The following is an 18,406-nucleotide window of genomic DNA, read 5'->3' on the forward strand; positions in this document are numbered from 1 at the left end:
ATTGCAGCTCAGCACTGCAGAAACAGAAGTGATAGCTAGTGATATCTAGACCCAGCTATAATTTAGTACTGAAATAACTTATTGATGCTCATCTTCACAGGTAAGTTTCCAGCCCCGCTGACACTTGGGCAGTACCTTCTTTTCGAAAGTGAAGCTCTAATTATAGCAAGGAAATCTAAGATATCTGCACTGCTTTGCTAATTGGCCATAATGACAAGTGCTTTGTTCTAAAACCCCTTAAAGTTGCTCCACAGAACATAAATACTGCAGAGACAGAGAAGTAGCCATTTTGTATAGAGTGGGGTCATATTTATAATCATGGTAATTAGAGGGCCCTTTTTGGATCACAGGGACCACCAGTACAGATCCTGGTACCCATATTACCAGGTTACCCTTGGTCCTCCATTTCTCCAACCAACCGAGAGCTGAGCAAAGAACAAACCGTAGGGAGCAAAGCCCAGCGGAGCACCATTGCTGCTGCCTGCACCAGAAACCCACACGGATTCCAGCACCTCCTCATAGGTGATCTTTACACTATGGACAGTATGAAAGTTAGTGGCGAAAAATTAAATGACACAGTAGTTAAGAGGGCTATGAAAATCTCATCTTTGTTGATTTTAGAGATTTTACAAATAAGTACACAAGTATCTGAGCTTCCCCGAAAGCAAAGTTTTCTTTTATCATGCAGAGAAAAGACAAATGACACTTGGAGTGAGCTTATTCCCCCCCCCCCCCCGCAGTGTTCCTTTAAAATGATAAAAATGTATTTTTCTTCACTTTAACTGGAAACATGTTAACCTTATGCAGCTGCTGTTACATTTAAACTTGCTCCAGCCAAGAATAACATGTTTAGCAGACCAGGAAGATAAGAGAGAAGACATTTTTCAGGAATCCAAAAAGATTCCCAGCCAAACTTAAAAGCTACTTTGATAATATACTTTTAAGGACAAAAAGATTCAATAGAACCGTTTTTGAATAATGATAATAAAAATAATTAAAATAATGTCTAGAGGAGAAAAACCCCAGCTATGGGCCTTGAAAATGAAGGAAATGGAAAGTCAAAGTTTCACTTTTTGAAAACAAATACTGAGTATGTGGAAATGTAATTTTCACTCTGCAAACATTTGTCAGGCCATAACCTCCCTCTAGAAGCATTCAGTGACTGGATAAATCTTGGATGCTTCAGGTGTGCGATGTTGCCCACATAGGACTTTATGCACAAGAAAAACCCAGTTAATAATAAATACCCTGTCTCTCAGTGCAGCCAAAGGCTCACTCTCCTCGGCACAAGTTGTGGAACAGCCAACTCGAGACAAAACTCTTTGGTTAATACCATGAAGAGATGGAAGAATCTGAAAAAAAACAGTGACTTAACTGAATCTGATGATCTGCCACTGCCTTAAACTTTGCCTGGGTATTACTATGCCTTCCATAATTACAGAGTGAGATTTCACAGCACTGGAGAGTGCAAAAAAACCCCAACACCCCAACCCCTATTCCTTCAAATTCAGGATCTGCCTGCCTTACAGCTGTAACAGGCAGATATGCCCTGAACCCATGCGATTTTTATGTTCATCCAAATACAGCATTAGAGAGCTAAGTCTGGTGTCTCACTGGCTTCTGCAATCTTTCCCACAGACAATCTTATCAGGTTGTCTGTGAAATTATTAGTGCTTTCAGTGTTGCAAATTTTCTTTTGCGTCTCACACTGATGGGTGCTTTAAGTATACATCTAATGAATTTACATATAGCTACAACTACACTCTCCAATCAGTTTGGGTGCAGAAGTGCCATCATGTCTAATGAAAAAGAAAGTAAGAAAATTAAGCCCTTACCAACTATTATCATTTCTTAACAAGGTGTCCTACACAGAAGTTTCAATTTCACCTTGGTAGTTTCTTGGTCTTGGCTGTACCATCTTTTTTTTTTTATCCCCAGTTCTTCAGGATGTGAAAAATGCTTTAAGTTAATTCATTAGAGCTCTCTTTGAATTTTCTATAATATGCATTTTATTTCCACTGCTTTATATTTTTCAGCAACATAAGGCTCGATTAGAATTTGTCTAGAGCTTTTTTTTTTAGTAATTGTCCAAAAAAAGAAATACAAGCTACAGCTTGTTTCCCTCAATAGATCTCTTTGTAAATGCAGAGACAGTTACAGATTTGTATATATAATCAAAACAATGACAAATCATTTGAATACTATCAAATACATCTTTTTCCATGAAAGAATGAAAATACTGCAACAGGATGTGCCTGATACCTTTATCTTAATAATAATCGCTTTTTTGTTTAAAAAAACCCACAAAATAATAATAATTAAAAAAAAAAAAAAAAATCAATCGAAACCACCTTGGAGAAATGCAAACTTGAAAGAATCTCTTCTCTAGCCTAGAAAATTGAAAAACTCCCAAATCCAACAAACTTACTTTCTGTGCTGGTCAGAATTCTCTTGCTAAACACCCTGTTAGACGCTATTTCTGCCTTGGGAGCTTTAGGCAATTCCACCAAGCCTATAAACAAGCTAAGATTTTGATTTACTTCAAAATGCAGAAGTTCAGGACACTTACGATCTAAAACTTCAATTCTAACTCATTTAAAACTTAAATAACAATACAGCAGTTTTAGAATACCATCCAACATGGGGAAAACACACCCTAACAATCCTGTAACACTTCATTTTGTGGTTCATCATGCCATGAATTTCCTGGTATTTCCTTTTGACTAATGTTTCGTTCATATTCATGTTGCCTTTTGACTAATTAAAACCAAGATTAAAAGCAGTCTTCAGATATGTAGATCAAACTATTGCACTTTTTTCAAGACAAGATTCTGAGCAGCAATGAAAAGCCATTTGTGAAGAAGACACATACCTCCGGCTCTCCAACGGGCGCCCATCACTAGAGATGCTTCGTGGGATGTTGGCTGCTCGTTCTGGGGGTGGCATTTTCCCTTCTCCTTTCCCAGAGCCAATCCTAGATGTCACTGGACTTTGTATTTGGGATGGTACTTGAGCCACGTGAGGTCCCTGTCCTTTGCTCGCATTTCGCTGCCATTTGTTATTATTTCTGAAGGGAAATTTGAATTCATATGACATTCCTTCATTCACTTTGTATTCCATCACTGGCATACGGTAGTTTTCTGAAGAACTCCTGGAAATGAAGGAATTTAACATGCTGCTGTAAAAAATAAACAGTTGGTGCTGAGGTCCTGCTGTCCACAATATACATGTTTTGGGGCTTTACTTTGGCCTACCCTCTAGTCTTGACCTGCAAATTAGCAGTTGGAAGGCACTAGATGTGCTTCTGAAGCACCTGTGGTTCAGCTTCATCTGAAAGGAAACATCTGTGTGCTCCCAGGCCACTCTGATGTTAACCACTCCATGGTAGATGAGGATGATCAGAAGATTTGTTTTCAAAGTCCACTTAGAGCCTAACTAAAATCTCGATATCCTTGTTTTTTCTTTTCTCTTCATATTTTATGCCTTTGCTATTCTTTCCCTAGTGATTACATACTTTCATACTTTAGTAGTTTGGGTTTCTCTTTTTTTTTCTTTTTGCAGACCTAGTTACAGTTTAAGAAGCAAGAATACACTATTTCCTCTTGCTGCTTAACTTCCTTAACTTCAAAGTCAGCAGTAACTCCACTGAATGAGTTCAGTGGCAATGTTTTACTGTTTTAATCATAGAATCGTTATGGCTGGAAAAGACCTTTAAGATCATCAAGTCCAACCGTTACCTAACCCTACCAGGCCCACTTCTAAACCATGTCCCTGAGCACCATACCCAGACGACTTCTAAATACATCCAAGGGTGGTGATTCAACCACTTCCCTGGGCCGACTGTTCCTGTCTTTGATAACTCAGTGTAGAAGTTTTTCCTAATGTCTAACCTAAACCTCCCCTGGCGCAACTTGACACCATTTCCTCTTGTTCTATCAGTTGTAACTTGTGAGAAGAAACCAACGTCCACCTCGCTACAACCTCCTTTCAAGGGAGTTGCAGAGAGCAATAAGGTCTCCCCTCAGCCTCTTTTTCTTCAGACTAAACAAGCCCAAGGCCCTCAGTTGCTCCTCGTAAGACTTATTCTCAAGACCCTTCACCAGCTTCGTTGCCCTTCTCTGGACCGTCTCCAGCACCTCAATGTCCTTCTTATACTGTGGTGCCCAAAACTCACCACAGTACTCAAGGTGCAGCCTCACCAGTGCCCGAGTACAGTGGGACAATCACTTCTCCAGCCCTGATGGCTACACTGTTCCTGATGCAGGCCAGGATGCCCATTTGTCAGTAGAGATCTAACCATAACAAGGCCTGCCTCTGTGGAGGGCATTAGATTGTGAATCAGGGTATTTCGATAGATTTTTGTATCTGCTGCTGACCTTGTCCATGTGCCTCTTGGCAAGTCATCTAACTGCACCCCTGCTCTTTCTCCAGCTCCATGCCAACCAATTTATTAGGATAGGGACTGCTTCTCATATGAATGTACCATACCAAGCAGAACTGATCTTCATTTTAGTTACGGTCTGTAGAAGTTACTGAAATACTAAATGGCCTCCAGAGGACACAATGAAAGGACTCCAATTTCGGATAACTGACTGCCAAAAGAGAAATTGCTTTGTGCAAAAATTTAAGTCAAGTCTCTAGTAATATATGTAGGATAGCTAAAATTCAAGACACAGTTCCTATACCTTAATGATTCTGGATACAGCAAGCAAGATAAAAAGTTGCTTTATGAAATTTTATAACTAGGCAATAACCCATTGTGAACCTTTGCTCACTACAAGACAACAACAAAACTCACTGATGCTGAGTACAGTATCTCAAAAAGTACAGTAATTTCTCTTCCTGCTGTGGGTTTGGATACACTAAAGCTAAGCTTTTGGCTGTACTTAATTTAGTTCAGGAATAATAGGATCTGTGCTTTCCACACAGATTTTTCTGCTCTAATCCTTTTGCTATGATTGCAGCTGAACTTTCCATTTGCTCGGGCTGCTAAATACTGTACAAAAGCTTTCAAAATACCTCATGGGTGACCTTATGCCACTGCTCATTTTAATCCCTGACATGTATTCAATTTTCCGCTGACAACTAAAGGACAAATAAAACTCCTTTTCTCTCTGCTCCTGTTTTGCTACCGGTTACAAAAGGAGTTAATATGGCTCACAGTAAAACCAAACACAGATTCTTCTTTTATGCAAGTACAAGGTCTTTGCTTGGAGACACAATTTCATATCAACGTAACAAATATGCATTTAAGTTCAGCCTCAACCTTAAGTATACAAAGATTCAGCATCTACCGCTACAAAGATATAGCCTGATTAGAAAACAGCAGTGCAAAACGCTCTCTCAGCGTCTCACTGCATGGAACACGTTGAACTTTGACAACTGTACTGGCTTCTTCTTGGCAAATCTAGCATAAACCTTGAGCTAGCCTGCAGGCAAATTTAGTCTATTAAAGATCATTCCATTTTAATCATATAGCATTTGCAAGATATTAATACAGGATGTCAGGAATATGGGAATCAGATTTAGTGAAGTGGCTGAATGCTACACACAACTGCAGAGTTCAAATGGGAGCAGTAAAAATTATAAAAAGCTTTAGTGTGAGTTCAGGAAAAACGGAGGGACTTAATGTCCAATTTAGAAGAAAGCACATATTACTGCTTATTTCTGATCAAGCAACATTTTAACACTATAAAAGCAATAATACAGTTGACACAAGCCTCAGGCTTAACACAGATGAGAAGCCAGAGAGATGCAGCAAGATCTGCTACTGAGTAAAGAATTACAATTTGCAGCAATTTCTCTGACCAGATCAATACCTTAGATAAACTCTCATCATTTACAGTCTTACATTTGTGAAAGCAGAAGAATGTAAGCTTATCCAGAGCTTTCAAGAATTACATCCACAGACACTGCAAACTACCAACAAATGGGAAAGCAGGGAGGGAAACGTACAATTAATTTTGATGCACTGTAAACACACAAGTGTCAACCAAAAGGTGATTTCCATGTTAAAGTCCACGGAATTTAAAGGATACGCGAGGTTCTTCACACATTTTAAACTGTGGCATTCAATGAATATTTTGTGGGACCTGGAGTCTGAATGTGGGCAGTTTTTCCCACCCTCCTCTTTCGCCTTACAATACTAGATACTGTATTGTAACTATGCCATGGTTTTTGGAGGTTAACACCTATCCTGTGGTGTTTCTCTTCCCCCCAACCCTAAAAATCAAGATATAATTTCAGACCAAATGTAGCTATTATAAAATACCTGCGTGGTGTGCAGTCCTCATACGGAGGGACAATGACGACCTTCACTGTTACTGATGTTCTCAGAAGATCAATCATTTGCTCGTGACTCAGAGTGGCTACAGCCACCTTGCAGATTTCCACTAGCCGGCTGCCTTGTCGCAGTCCTGCCTGCCACGCATAGCCGTAGGGCTCAACGTCTGCCACAATGCCTTCATAGTTTACGTGGAAACCAAGCTGACCCAGACCATTCCTACGCAGAGTCATCTCCACTGTTTCACAGCCCTTAGTCACAAGCTGTGAATTGAAATGAAGACAGAACTTAACGCATGGAGAAACCTTCAGTGCTAATAGAGGTTTAAGGGCTCCATTTTTGTACAATCAACCAACTCCCAAGACAATGGTGGGACATGATCAAGGAATATATATCACAGTCCTGGGTACATGATCAGCTGAAATGGGTCTTGTCACCCAAACTAGTATTTTCAGTACAGTCTGATTATCCACATTCTGCCTTGAAATTTTTACTGAAACCACAGGAATTTTAGAAAATACATGGCAGCACACAACAGAAAAAACACACAGCGTTTCACAAGCATCTCTACTTTATCTTTTATGCTTTAGTAACCGAACAACCATTCTACATTTCTAGCTGTTTCAGTAAACTTTAAGATTACTTTCAGTCAGAATGTGGTGGCATGCAGCTACTAAGCACAGTAAACTGGGGTCTATGACAACTCTTCTATGTACCATCCAGAGCAATTTAATAGGGCCTGGTTTTCCTTTTTTCCTGATCATTATACAACTACAGCTGTGAAATTACAGGAGAGACAGTGAAACATAACACATTCTTTCACAACTGGGTATAAAACATGCATTCAGAGAATATCTGAAGGTTGCAATAGGGATTGGAACTGCACCCCGCTGGCAATATAATAACTCAGTCTCAAAGATATTACAGCTTCATTTGAAACAAGATACAACAAGCCTATAAAACAGATAAAGAGAAGGAAAACAAGGAAAAAGAAATGAGGGGACACCTCTGTTTGTTGTGTGGGAGCAATTTATGCATCAGTAGGCCCTGCTAGCCTTTTTTTTTTTTTTTTTAAAATATATCGAGACATTTTTGACACACACACAGCCATCTGAGGTTGGCTGGTATCTGATAAAAATGAAAGCAATATTGGATTTTGAGAAATAAAAGCAGGAAAGTCCTTATAGATTTCCTGATAAACAATTAGAACAGTTTTAGGGATCCCAAACATTACTTAAATCGAAGCCTTACTTGGCAGTGAGGCTAGAGGAGAAAGCAAAGAAGGGGAACCAAACAAGAGAACACATTCTAACCTCCAGCCTTTTGACGATCTCTTTGATATCATCAATGTTGCTGATGAAGCTCTCCAAAGAAACACATTCACCTCTCTCATAGAATATTTTGATATTTGTGTCCGTTGAAGTCCACCCTATCACATCTCGACAGGAGCAATTGAACACCACGCTTTTCGTGTCCTGTTCAATGAGGACTACAAACTCATTAGAGATGCCTAGGAGACAGTCTATTTCCATACCCTTGCTGTAGTCTTTTGCATGGACACTCCATACAATAGCACCAGAACTATAGATCTCTGCTCCTGGATAAGGCTTGGACTTTTCTTTCTTTTTTGAAGCAAGCGAGATGAAGGGGAACTTGCCAGAAGGGTCAATAGGTGTGTTGGTGACATTCTTCTCTGCCAAGTCTTTCAAGTACTCTTGACGGGTCCTGGTGGCCATCGCACGAAACTTTTCTGATTTATGAGCAGCATTCTCTGCATTAATGACTTTGGCTAGTAAGAAGTCCCTGAACACGTTTGATTTAGGAAACGTGACACCTTTTGGAATAGGTGGTCCAAAGGATGGTACATCTCTGGATCTTGTCACAGCAACACTAAAAGAAATAAAAGAATAAGGAAGAAGCAGAGTGTTTCACTGTATGCAAATTCAGCAGTTTTTGAATACAGAAAATACATTTCCTTTTCTCCTTAAGCCCTCAATTTTTCTCTCCTTTTCTCAGCACTACGCCTATATTTACATTTTAATCTTACCAGTGTGGAGATTATGTCCCCCTTACCATATAAACAGAAAGCCACTTATTTTTGCATATAGGCATTTTTGAGTCATCCTCAGTACCACGGCTTAAAGAGAGCTTCAAGTGCAAAATCATGCTCTTTTGATAAACTAATCACTCATGTATGGTAGTTCTGAATTTTGTTGGTTTTTTTACTGTAAACAGAAAATTTCTAACACACACTATTACAAAGGTTAACTTATGTGAAAGCAACATGAAGTGTAAGATTAATACTAGAAATATAGATGAAATGGACACATTAAAAAGACAAAGACAATAAAGTCACCTTGGCCAGTTTCACTGTGAGAATCATCTTCTGGCGACTGAATGCATATATACACCACACTACTGATTATGGTTTAAATTTCTGGATTGAAAATTGCACTATCTGATATTGCATACTAGTGATAGAAGCAGACTCCAAAAATACTCAAAATAAGACATTTCTTAGGGGGACATGTATTATTAGTAGATGCTTTCTTTTTCAACTCTTCCTTTTACATTCCATGCAAAGCGAGGGAGTGACAGTAAGATTGCCTTCGGCAATGCCAACAAGGTTAGCTATTCTCCTTGGTCAATTCTTTTTGGATACAAAGTGGATGAGAGTTATTTGGCATCACTGAAGATTTGCCACTCCAGTCCAGTATCATTCACTTCGCAGTCTGTCCTAAGAAGAGACTGACCACTGTACTTCATGTACTTCAACAGTTTCGTGACAAGAAATGCTCTAACAGTTTCAAGATGATTTACTACATATCTATAACTAAATCTGAAAAAGCATTAACTAATTTTGGCCAAAATACCACGGTAATAGAGTTTCATAAAGAAAAACAGGATGGAGCCTGAACACACTAGAAATGTATGTTATGCTTCATTTGGAAGACTAGCTGGTATTATTTTCACACTTTGTTCTAACTTATCTGAATCCTTAAACATAGTCAGAGAAATGCCTTCAAAAAAATCAATAACTGAGACTGCAGAAATAATAGTAAAGCTTTTGGGGGGGGGGCACATAGGAAAACAAAAAATAAAAATTGTCACCCAGTCTTTGACCCTATCTTCTGGTTTTGGGTGGTGGCGTGTTTTATTTGTTGGTTTGGTTTTTCTAATTATATTTTCTGGCAACTGATATTTAAAGATGTTACCGACTGTCGTATTTCCTTCAAATGTATACCAATATATCAAAAAGTATATAACAGAGGGTGCTCATGATGCAACCATCTGACTTTTGATCACCATCAGTGGTCCCAAAGGGACAGAAGCCTAAGTGTTAAACCCAATTGCTGGATGTAATGGAAAAGAATGAGACATTTTGTTTGATTAGGTTTTCAATATTATGAATCACAGGCGTAAAAATTTAATCTTTAACATATGCTATAGAAGTTTTAAAAAGTGAATGATGCCGACGGAGAAGCCAGACTTTTGAAATATTGTTTATCTTAGTTGGGAGGGAGAATCACTGGCCAAGACAGTGCTTGATTTTTATTCCTTTTATGTAGTTTTTAATATAAATTCCACTACATTTTTATGCTACATGGCTTCCTGTTTTGTCTAGAATTATGAATCTATGAAACTGTTCCAAATAATTCAGTGAAAAAGAGGTCAAACTTACTTTGAAAAGTTTCCTAGAAAAACTTTTCATAATGGAATTCTATAAATTTAAATCAAGTGTTTGCACTGAGAGGACCAAAAAAAGACAGGACTTTAATCTTAAAGACAGTACACAGAACATACAATGCTCTGGTGGTCTCCTGTATCAAAATGCACACTGACACTCTCAAAGTTGTTTTTTTTGCTACCTGCTCACCCTCCTCTTGAAATTTAGCATCATTACAGCTGAAATTCTCTACCTTTATTCACTAACAGGAACCAGTAAGGTTCCAGCTCTTATAGCTGTGAAGACTTGAAAAAATGGAAGCAATTCAGCAGTCTGGAGGTCAGAAATAGAACGCTGAGATATTTAAATTTATTACGGTATAGCAAAAATAAATCTTTCCCATGCCTTTTAAAAGGAAGAAATTGAAAATATGCAGTCATATTATTTAAAATAATGACCAAAAGCAGATCTTTCTCTTTGCAATACCCAATTCAAATGGAAAATGCATCTGTAGCCCTTGTATATGTATTTCCTACTTTCCCTTTACTTCAAAATCAGTTTCTGTACAGAATAAGAGCTGAAATATACGTCTAGAAGTTTAAGAACAAGCTATGTCTACATAAATTATAGAGCAGTGGAATTTGTCAATAAGCTGCCTTAAAATGAGTATCAAAATGAATACTCCTGCTCCAGGAGAGTTTTAATACACATACAGAGTTCAGCAGGAGTTCCACAAGTGCTGTGTGAGCTTTACCGAAAACTTATGGGGAGGGAAAAGCCTTTAAACCTTACTATACTTACTCGAAAAACATGAATATACCATCTCAGACACTGCAGACTTAGCTCTTCCTCTAAATAAGCACTTGACTGAATGAATCACTTAAGTGAAGACTGGTATTTCAGTAAAGACAAGTTAATTCTAAGGCTACCTCATTTTCAAGATAACTACTCTAAATCCACTACTCTGACACTTCATATTTTAAATAATGAAGCTTTAGAAAAGTTTGCTGAGATGAGTCAACATTCAAAAATAAAAATACATTATGAGTTCAGGACATAACAAAGGTAAAAAGTTTTATTAATCGTAAAAAGAAGTGTAACTCAAAACCATTATTTCTATGTGCTTTCAATATGGTTAAAAACATGCTAAATAGGAATCTCATCTTGAAATTCTTTATTATAGTTACTATCAATAACCATTTTCTATTTTAATCATATTGACTTTAAGGTCACACTAAGATTTTTTTTGCTGCATAATGCTCTGGAATTTCTTTGTTGGACTGAAATGAAATATGAAATGAGGGTATTTCAGACAAAATATTTCAGAGAGCTTAGCTTCTTTCTGAAAGATTAGTCATACCTTTGCACTGTCTTAATTTCAGAAACGGAACATGTCCAAATCATTCAAACAAAACGTGAATTCATAAGAATCAAAATAGAAATATTCTTCTAGCATACTCTTAATGAAGAGAATAAAAAGGAAATGAGAATGGAATTTGAAAATCATTCCCAAATGCTTGATTTTATATGTATGTTCATGCACATTTGCGTGTACACACCTCATTGGGTGTGTTTCTTTTACATACTCGTGTGTGTCTATTTCTTTAAAAGTGTTCTAAATTCACACGACCCAAAATCTCCTCAACCCCTATCTTTCATTATGTTGAATTTTATTATAAGTATTTAAAAGAGGAATGACCCCCCCCTTTGCCCTCAAATTCCATGTTTTCAGTGAAAATAGCAATAGTTTACCTGTAACAAACGCTGTCAGTACAGGGACTGTGCACCCTTACAATGACAAAGACGTGCTGGAAGTGAGATCGAATGTTCTTTGGGCTGAATGGTTGAGCTCCAGGCTCCTGGAAAACTATTGTCACAATATCATTTCCAATATGTCGTTTTCTCAGAAGCTTAAACGAAAAAAAGATGCATAGGTTAAAACACAGTCTTTTCACAACTTCATTTATTTCTCATAATTATAAATTACTATTGTTCAATTTTTTTTATTCCAAATAATACTTCAAGCTGAAAACTGAAACAGTTGAGGATTTATATGACAAGTACCAGAATGTTAGTTACTCATCGAATAAATTTCAGGCACGGGCATTTTTATTTTCATAACAATTTCATTTCTACATGTAACATACAGGAAGATTTTGTTAGGGAAAATTTTAAGCTAAACAAAGAGGAAAAACGACAACAAAACCTGTTAATATCAGAGTAATCAGTGATAAATGGAAGCTGGAAAACATTCCCCTATTCACACATTTTTACAAGCCAGAAGTAGGTTCCATTTCATATTGAAAATAGTTGTCATTGTCCTTAAGACACACTATAATAATTTTCTGATAGGTTTCTTTCAGTAAATCCAAGATTATAGTAAAAGAGAAAGGTAACCTACAAAGTAGTATATCATTTAGTGTACAAAAGCAAACTTAAAAAATGCTGTTATCTTTTATTGTTAGGAAATGTCTACTTTATTTGAAGAAACACAAAATAACATTGTTTCTAGAGTAAAATGCATACACATCATACACAACAAGATGGCTTAATATTCAACAAGGCCAGGTAGTTCAGAGTAACAAAGCAGGTCAGCCTACATAGCTTTTCGGTATAATAAAAACTTTTAAAACAAAACAAAAAAAAAGGATTTTGTCTCATGTCTTCTTGTGTAGCATGCTGGACCACCCACTCGTCACCTCTGATTCTGTGCATATTACAAGTTGCTGAATGCAATCCTTAAAGTGCACTGGACTTTGCTGCAGAAGGTTGAAAATCACGTCAAACACTCTATGGTCCTTTTGACATAAGATATGAACTCTTACTTTTGTAACACAGATGTGCTAGTGACAAAATTGTATAATATTTACATCAAAGTTTCAGTAAATAATGCATAATTAAACAGAAGACAGCCCTATGGGAAAAAAAAAAAAAAAATCTACGTATGATGTACCTACAATGATCTGATTTGCTCATCTTCCCGACATGGAGATGGCCAGTTTCACTTTTGATACTTCTGATTTTTAAAGTGTTTTCTTTGCTAGTAACAAATAAAAGTTGCCATAAATGTTCAATAGTTCAGCTACTTTTGAGATAGAGGAAAAATTAATTGGTCCATCTTACCTGTTGCTTGTTGTTTGGAGTATATGGCAACATAGTAGAAACGTGGAACATGATTTCATAGTCCTTGTATGTTGTGTATAGAGAGTGAGTACCCGTTGAATCAGCTTCAGTTAAAGAAAAAAGAGAAAATAAAAGTATTATTTTAAAAAAAGTTTTAAAACAAAGTTTCATTATTATCAAAGAAAATCATCAGGCAAGACAAGAATTCCTACTCATCCTCGATCCTAGCTGAAATGTCAGCAAGTAGAAACTTACCCAGAGTTTATTCACCTGCCAAAGCAAATGACACATAGATGGCACATATAATTTTGCGTACTTTTCCCAATGAAGAACTTGTTAGGAATACTGAATTTATTCCAGAAAACCCTGAAGGAAGCCTATTTAAGCATGAAAAGTGATAACAAAGTCCGAAGTAATTTTCAGACACCACCCAATATCTCAGGCTAACTGGAATGAAACTGAACTATAAGGAATGTGAAAAGGACGTCAGGAAGGAGGGTAGACAGACACTGCGAATGAATACCATGCATAATTAAATATCAATGGACATATAACCCACAGGATATGAAAGAACAGAATCGGTTCTTTTAAACATAAAAATCAGGACTGTAATTAACTGTAATGAAGTCAGATAAAACCTTCACTGAAACAGGTGCTTTATGGATAGGTGCAGTCAAAAACCCAAATAGTATGCTAGCATGCTTACAGCTGATGATGGAAAAAGCTCACAACAATGACATTATGATGCTGGTATATTAATGAAAGGTACTCTCACCTGTTTTGGGTTCTGGCCACCCTATTTTAAAAGTTATAGAAGAAAGAGAAGGGATCCAGAAACAGGCCACAAAAATAATTATACGTGGATGGAGAGACTTCCATGTGGAGAGAAAATGATAAAAACTAGGATTATGAAGTTTAGAAAGAAAAAAAGAAGAGGGGATATTATTAAAGTTTACAAAGTGTTGGTTGCAGACAACACTTGACTACAGACAAATTGGGAACTTCTGTTTTTACTTTTTCTTTCTCTCTCTCAAAAAAGAGACCTTGAAAAATGTTCCATTAAGTAGTAACACATTTAAAGCTGAAATAGTGAATATATTCTATTAAATATAACTGCTGTCCACAGTGCAAAACACCTGTTTTCAAATGTAATTTAAAAAATAACTAGATTTATATATGGAAAAAAGCATCCTGGTTATTTGATGCTATATAAACATGCTACTATATTATATAATCCAGCTATTTATAGCAATGTATTTTAAAAAGCTGCTAAATACTACACCTTGGCATTTTTTATTAGCGGAGAGATTATGTTACTAAAGAGATAATAGCTTAGAGATTCATGAGGCATTTACAATAAGATAAATACACAGTTTATTTACCCAGATTTTGGGTATAAGCTTTGACAAGAAGTTTTCATTTACTGTCAAATTAAAAATGTTTAAATTGAGGTAGCTTTGCTGTAAATGAAAAACCACAACACCATCCATAAAATGAAATGGAAAGTTTCCTACATTAGAGCTGAATAGAGATTTTGGATTTCCATGGAAAAAACCCCAAAATCCTCTTATAATAATAAAAAAAAAAAAATAAAAATCAAAATCAGTTAATGTTTCAAGGAGGCTGGGCACTCTTTTCCAGCACTCAACATTGCCATTATGAAAAACTAGCTAACTGCTAAATATTTTCCTTTTATGCTAATTTCAACAGCGTGACAGCTGAAAGGGAATCATTTCATCTTGCACTCTACCGACTGCCTGATCATTACAATGCAGGCTGGAGGAGGCAGATGCACCTGAGAGTCACAGAAACATCAACATAACTCCTTACTGGCTTTTTTGTCTAATTAAATATGCTAATTTGTACATGGTCTATCATAAATAGAGCATACAAAAATATTACAAAGAACTGGAAAGGGGGGAGCAAGTGTAAAAAGAAAGGGAGGTGGGTAAGAAGACAGTCAGGGGAAGGAAGGCCCCAAAAGAGGAGAAGGGGCCCAAAAGGAGTTGGGGCGAAAGAGGAAAAGAATAAAGCAATTCTGACAAATAATATACAAGAACACCACCTATGCATTTTAGCCAAACTTTCAACTTTCCTGGATGGACTTCATTTCAGTCAGAAAAGTTTGTGGCTTTTTTTTTTTTTCCTCAGAACAGCATGGGTTCTGCAAACTAGGTAATAGGGCTACAATCCAAATTTAATGACTCCATTTATTTCCAAGTACTTCACAGCTTAAATCCCTGTTATTCAACTACAAACAGAAGTCCATATCCACTACAGACTGTGCATCTTTCTCACCTTTCAGATTTCTTTGTTCTTACAAGTCCAGAATACAAGAATTAGAGGTGTTTGCTTTAAATCAAATCACTGCCATTGCAGTAAAATCCAAGACTGCGCACTGGAACAGATCCACCATGTCAAGGTCAGAACTGTAAGCCAGCACTGCAATCTGCTTTGATTTCCTCATATTTAATGGAGGCCCAAGGGACCTACAAATTCATTAGCACCTTTTTACACTGAAGATACCCCCTCCTGCCATCAGTTTATGGCATACCTACTGATGCTGCTTTCTCAATCTTGCCCCATTACTGGACTTGGTTACTTAGCTGAGGACTTATCTGATCTTCTTTCCTTCCATCATTATTCACCTTTAAAAATCCACCTTATTCTTCTGTCCTTCCAATGTTTCTCAGCTGTCTTCACAAGGGCTGTCTTAACAGACTCCCATATAAGTGTTTTTTCCAACACCAACAGCGCTCAAAACTGTGACTGATACCAACAGCGTACTGATGATAAATTCACCTCATTGAAGCCACAGGACTTCACTGTCAGCCTGCTTCTACAGCAGCTTTTAAAGCCTCTGCACTAGAAAACTGCATAAAAACCAGTACGATCTCAGTGTTTCAAAGGAAAACATGTTGCAAGGAATTGTAGGAAACCAAAAAATAAACGATACTGATGAAACAGAAGGAACAGCTGTTGCTACTAACTGCAGCAATGCTCACAATTAAAGGCACAAGAACAAGAAGTTTCAGAGCTTAATGTTGTTCCCATCTACCTTTGCTGTTAAAAAGCCCTGTCTTACTTCTAGATTTTCCTCGTTACGGGTGCAAATTCAGTACCTGCCAAACGTGCCCTCCTTTCTGTTATACACAAGGATACATCAAGCACTCATGTTCAACTTCTGTAATGTCCAAGTTGTTTTCAGACGCTATTTCCGAGGTCAGAATCCTTTATTTCTGCTTCTTAAGCAATCTAGGAACCTCTGACCTTCTGTGGCTATTGGTCTCCCAGCGAATGTCTGCGACCCAACAGTAAGTCTATTCTTCCACATGGTTGAAAAGATGTTTAATAGCACAAGTTCAAAAGATAATTGATCTGTATTATTTCATTAGAAACACTGGGGTTTATTGACAACCCCCGAATGAAATGTCAATTTCAAGTCCATTCATTCCCTAGATTTTCAATCTATATAATCTCTTCAGTGCTGTTTTTATATTCTTCTCATGTCTTAACCGAATGTCATGCAGCAAAAACATCTAATACAGAAACCTACCATTATTAGCTAAGTTTATAATTTCATCAAATAGATAATTCATAAATTCCTACAACTCACATTAACCAATCTTCTTCATTTCCTGCACCAGCCACCCTGCTGGACATGCACGCCAGGTTACCAGGCCTAGCATTACCCACCTGATCCTCTTTACCTCAATATTTAAAATATTGAGAAATAAGACTAAGTGTGGGGGAAGGAAATAAAGCATGCATTACAACTAGAAAATGACGGAGAATGACTGAAGTTATAATTCGAAAGATTACTGTGATGCTTATTACTTTAAAGTGATGCCCATAAACTTCCTAGCAACCGTGGGATAGATGACATTTTCAAGCTCTATTTCCTATCCAAAGTCTGCAGGCTGCCAGGAGATAGACTGCTTCCCCTCTGGTAATTCTAGAAATATACAAACAAACTTTAAAAGTAGCAGCTCTTTTCCACAGTGGCACTGGCAGAGATCCAAAGCAAAAGCCCTTGAAGGATCCAATATACTTAAATAGGCTTTCAGTTAATAGGATGCATGAGATTCCTCCTTTTAAAAATTGGCTCTGTTACGGATACTTACCAATTAGGCCCCTAACTCTATAAATTTCTAAGAACAACAACTGTTCTGAAACTGCCTTTTGCTAGAACAACTTTACTTTTCTACCTTTGCATAAATTAAAAACATCTTGTGAAAATTTCCAGAGTACATATACAAATCAGCTTTCCTCCACACTGAAAAACCCTTTCACCGTGTTTTACATCATGCATCTGCTTTCCATAGGTTGCAAAATATTGTCAAAGGTAAAGGAATAAGCGAAGTAGCCTACATAGCTCTGACCTTTCTTGCAAGTTAATGAAGAGACATTTGTTTTTAAGAGCATCTTGGCAATCAACTGTGCTGACATTAAACAGAGTTTTTATGCAGGAAAATTTCCTGAGTAATGAGACCACAAGAACTGTTTCATGACAGTGACCCCTAGCAACAGAAGAGCACAGAGGTGGAAAAGGGAGAGGCTCGTTTCCTAGCTGCAGACCTAGCTGTTTCAACAAAACCCTACAAACCTAAGTCATGGTAAAACCGACAACCTCCTCCTTTGCAGGCGTTTCTGTGTTAGGTCCGAGGCAGAAAAGGCCGATTGATTAATCTGGGTAGCTATTGAAGATGTATTGCCTGTCTGGATTCTGCTGTTCACATATTCCCCACACCCAAGGGCAGCTCTCGCAACCATCTCTGGTCTTTAGCATTTTGCCTACCACAGGGTAGCTTTTTTTTTGACCATTTCCTGTGCAGAATATGCAATAAGGGTTTCCGAATGTAGCTATTCAGAGAGCTTAGTGTTGTGCCCCCAAAACACCTCATTCTCTTCCACCACTTTCAGTCTGTGTTTTGCATATTGGCAGAAAGGAAAACATAACACCATCAAGATAAATTACCAAAGTTTGTTGCCATTGTTCAAATCAGCTGCTGTCTAAACCTGCTTGTTAAGAACTCATGTATGCTGCGTAGTCCCGTGTTTCCTCAGTGAGCCTGCAGACAACATAACCCGAAAGATTTCAGACAACCTAGAGTTCTTAAGCAGTTCTAGCTGATGAGGTCCCATACATACGACATTGTAAACCTTGACTGAAAAAAAAATGTAGGAAACCCCTCATGAAAGCAGCAGTTTCCACTCAGAGCATCCCCCGTCCTCTCTGATCAGAGTGAAGCGTTCATGTAAAGCCTCTCAATTTTTGTATTTTTAGATATAGTAGGGAGCTGGTAGGTCTACTGGGCAATGTGAAAAAAGAC

At 37.5% G+C, this 18,406-nt stretch overlaps 1 protein-coding gene across 1 annotated transcript in view; it reads right to left on the reverse strand.

The window, feature by feature from the left end:
• Nucleotides 1-18,406, reverse strand: part of SIPA1L1 (signal induced proliferation associated 1 like 1) — a gene marked incomplete at its 5' end in the record, with an annotated part of 75,671 nt that overhangs the window by 35,982 nt on the left and 21,283 nt on the right. Inside the window, 5 exons of the mRNA XM_082484979.1 lie at nucleotides 2,873-3,151; nucleotides 6,272-6,546; nucleotides 7,597-8,173; nucleotides 11,703-11,860; nucleotides 13,074-13,177. Of these exons, the coding sequence (XP_082341105.1) occupies nucleotides 2,873-3,151; nucleotides 6,272-6,546; nucleotides 7,597-8,173; nucleotides 11,703-11,860; nucleotides 13,074-13,177 (1,393 nt within the window). The remainder of the gene's footprint in view (nucleotides 1-2,872; nucleotides 3,152-6,271; nucleotides 6,547-7,596; nucleotides 8,174-11,702; nucleotides 11,861-13,073; nucleotides 13,178-18,406) is intronic.

The sequence above is a fragment of the Vanellus vanellus genome (assembly GCF_965231255.1).
Source record: "Vanellus vanellus genome assembly, chromosome: 6".
NCBI classification, from domain to species: domain Eukaryota; kingdom Metazoa; phylum Chordata; class Aves; order Charadriiformes; family Charadriidae; genus Vanellus; species Vanellus vanellus.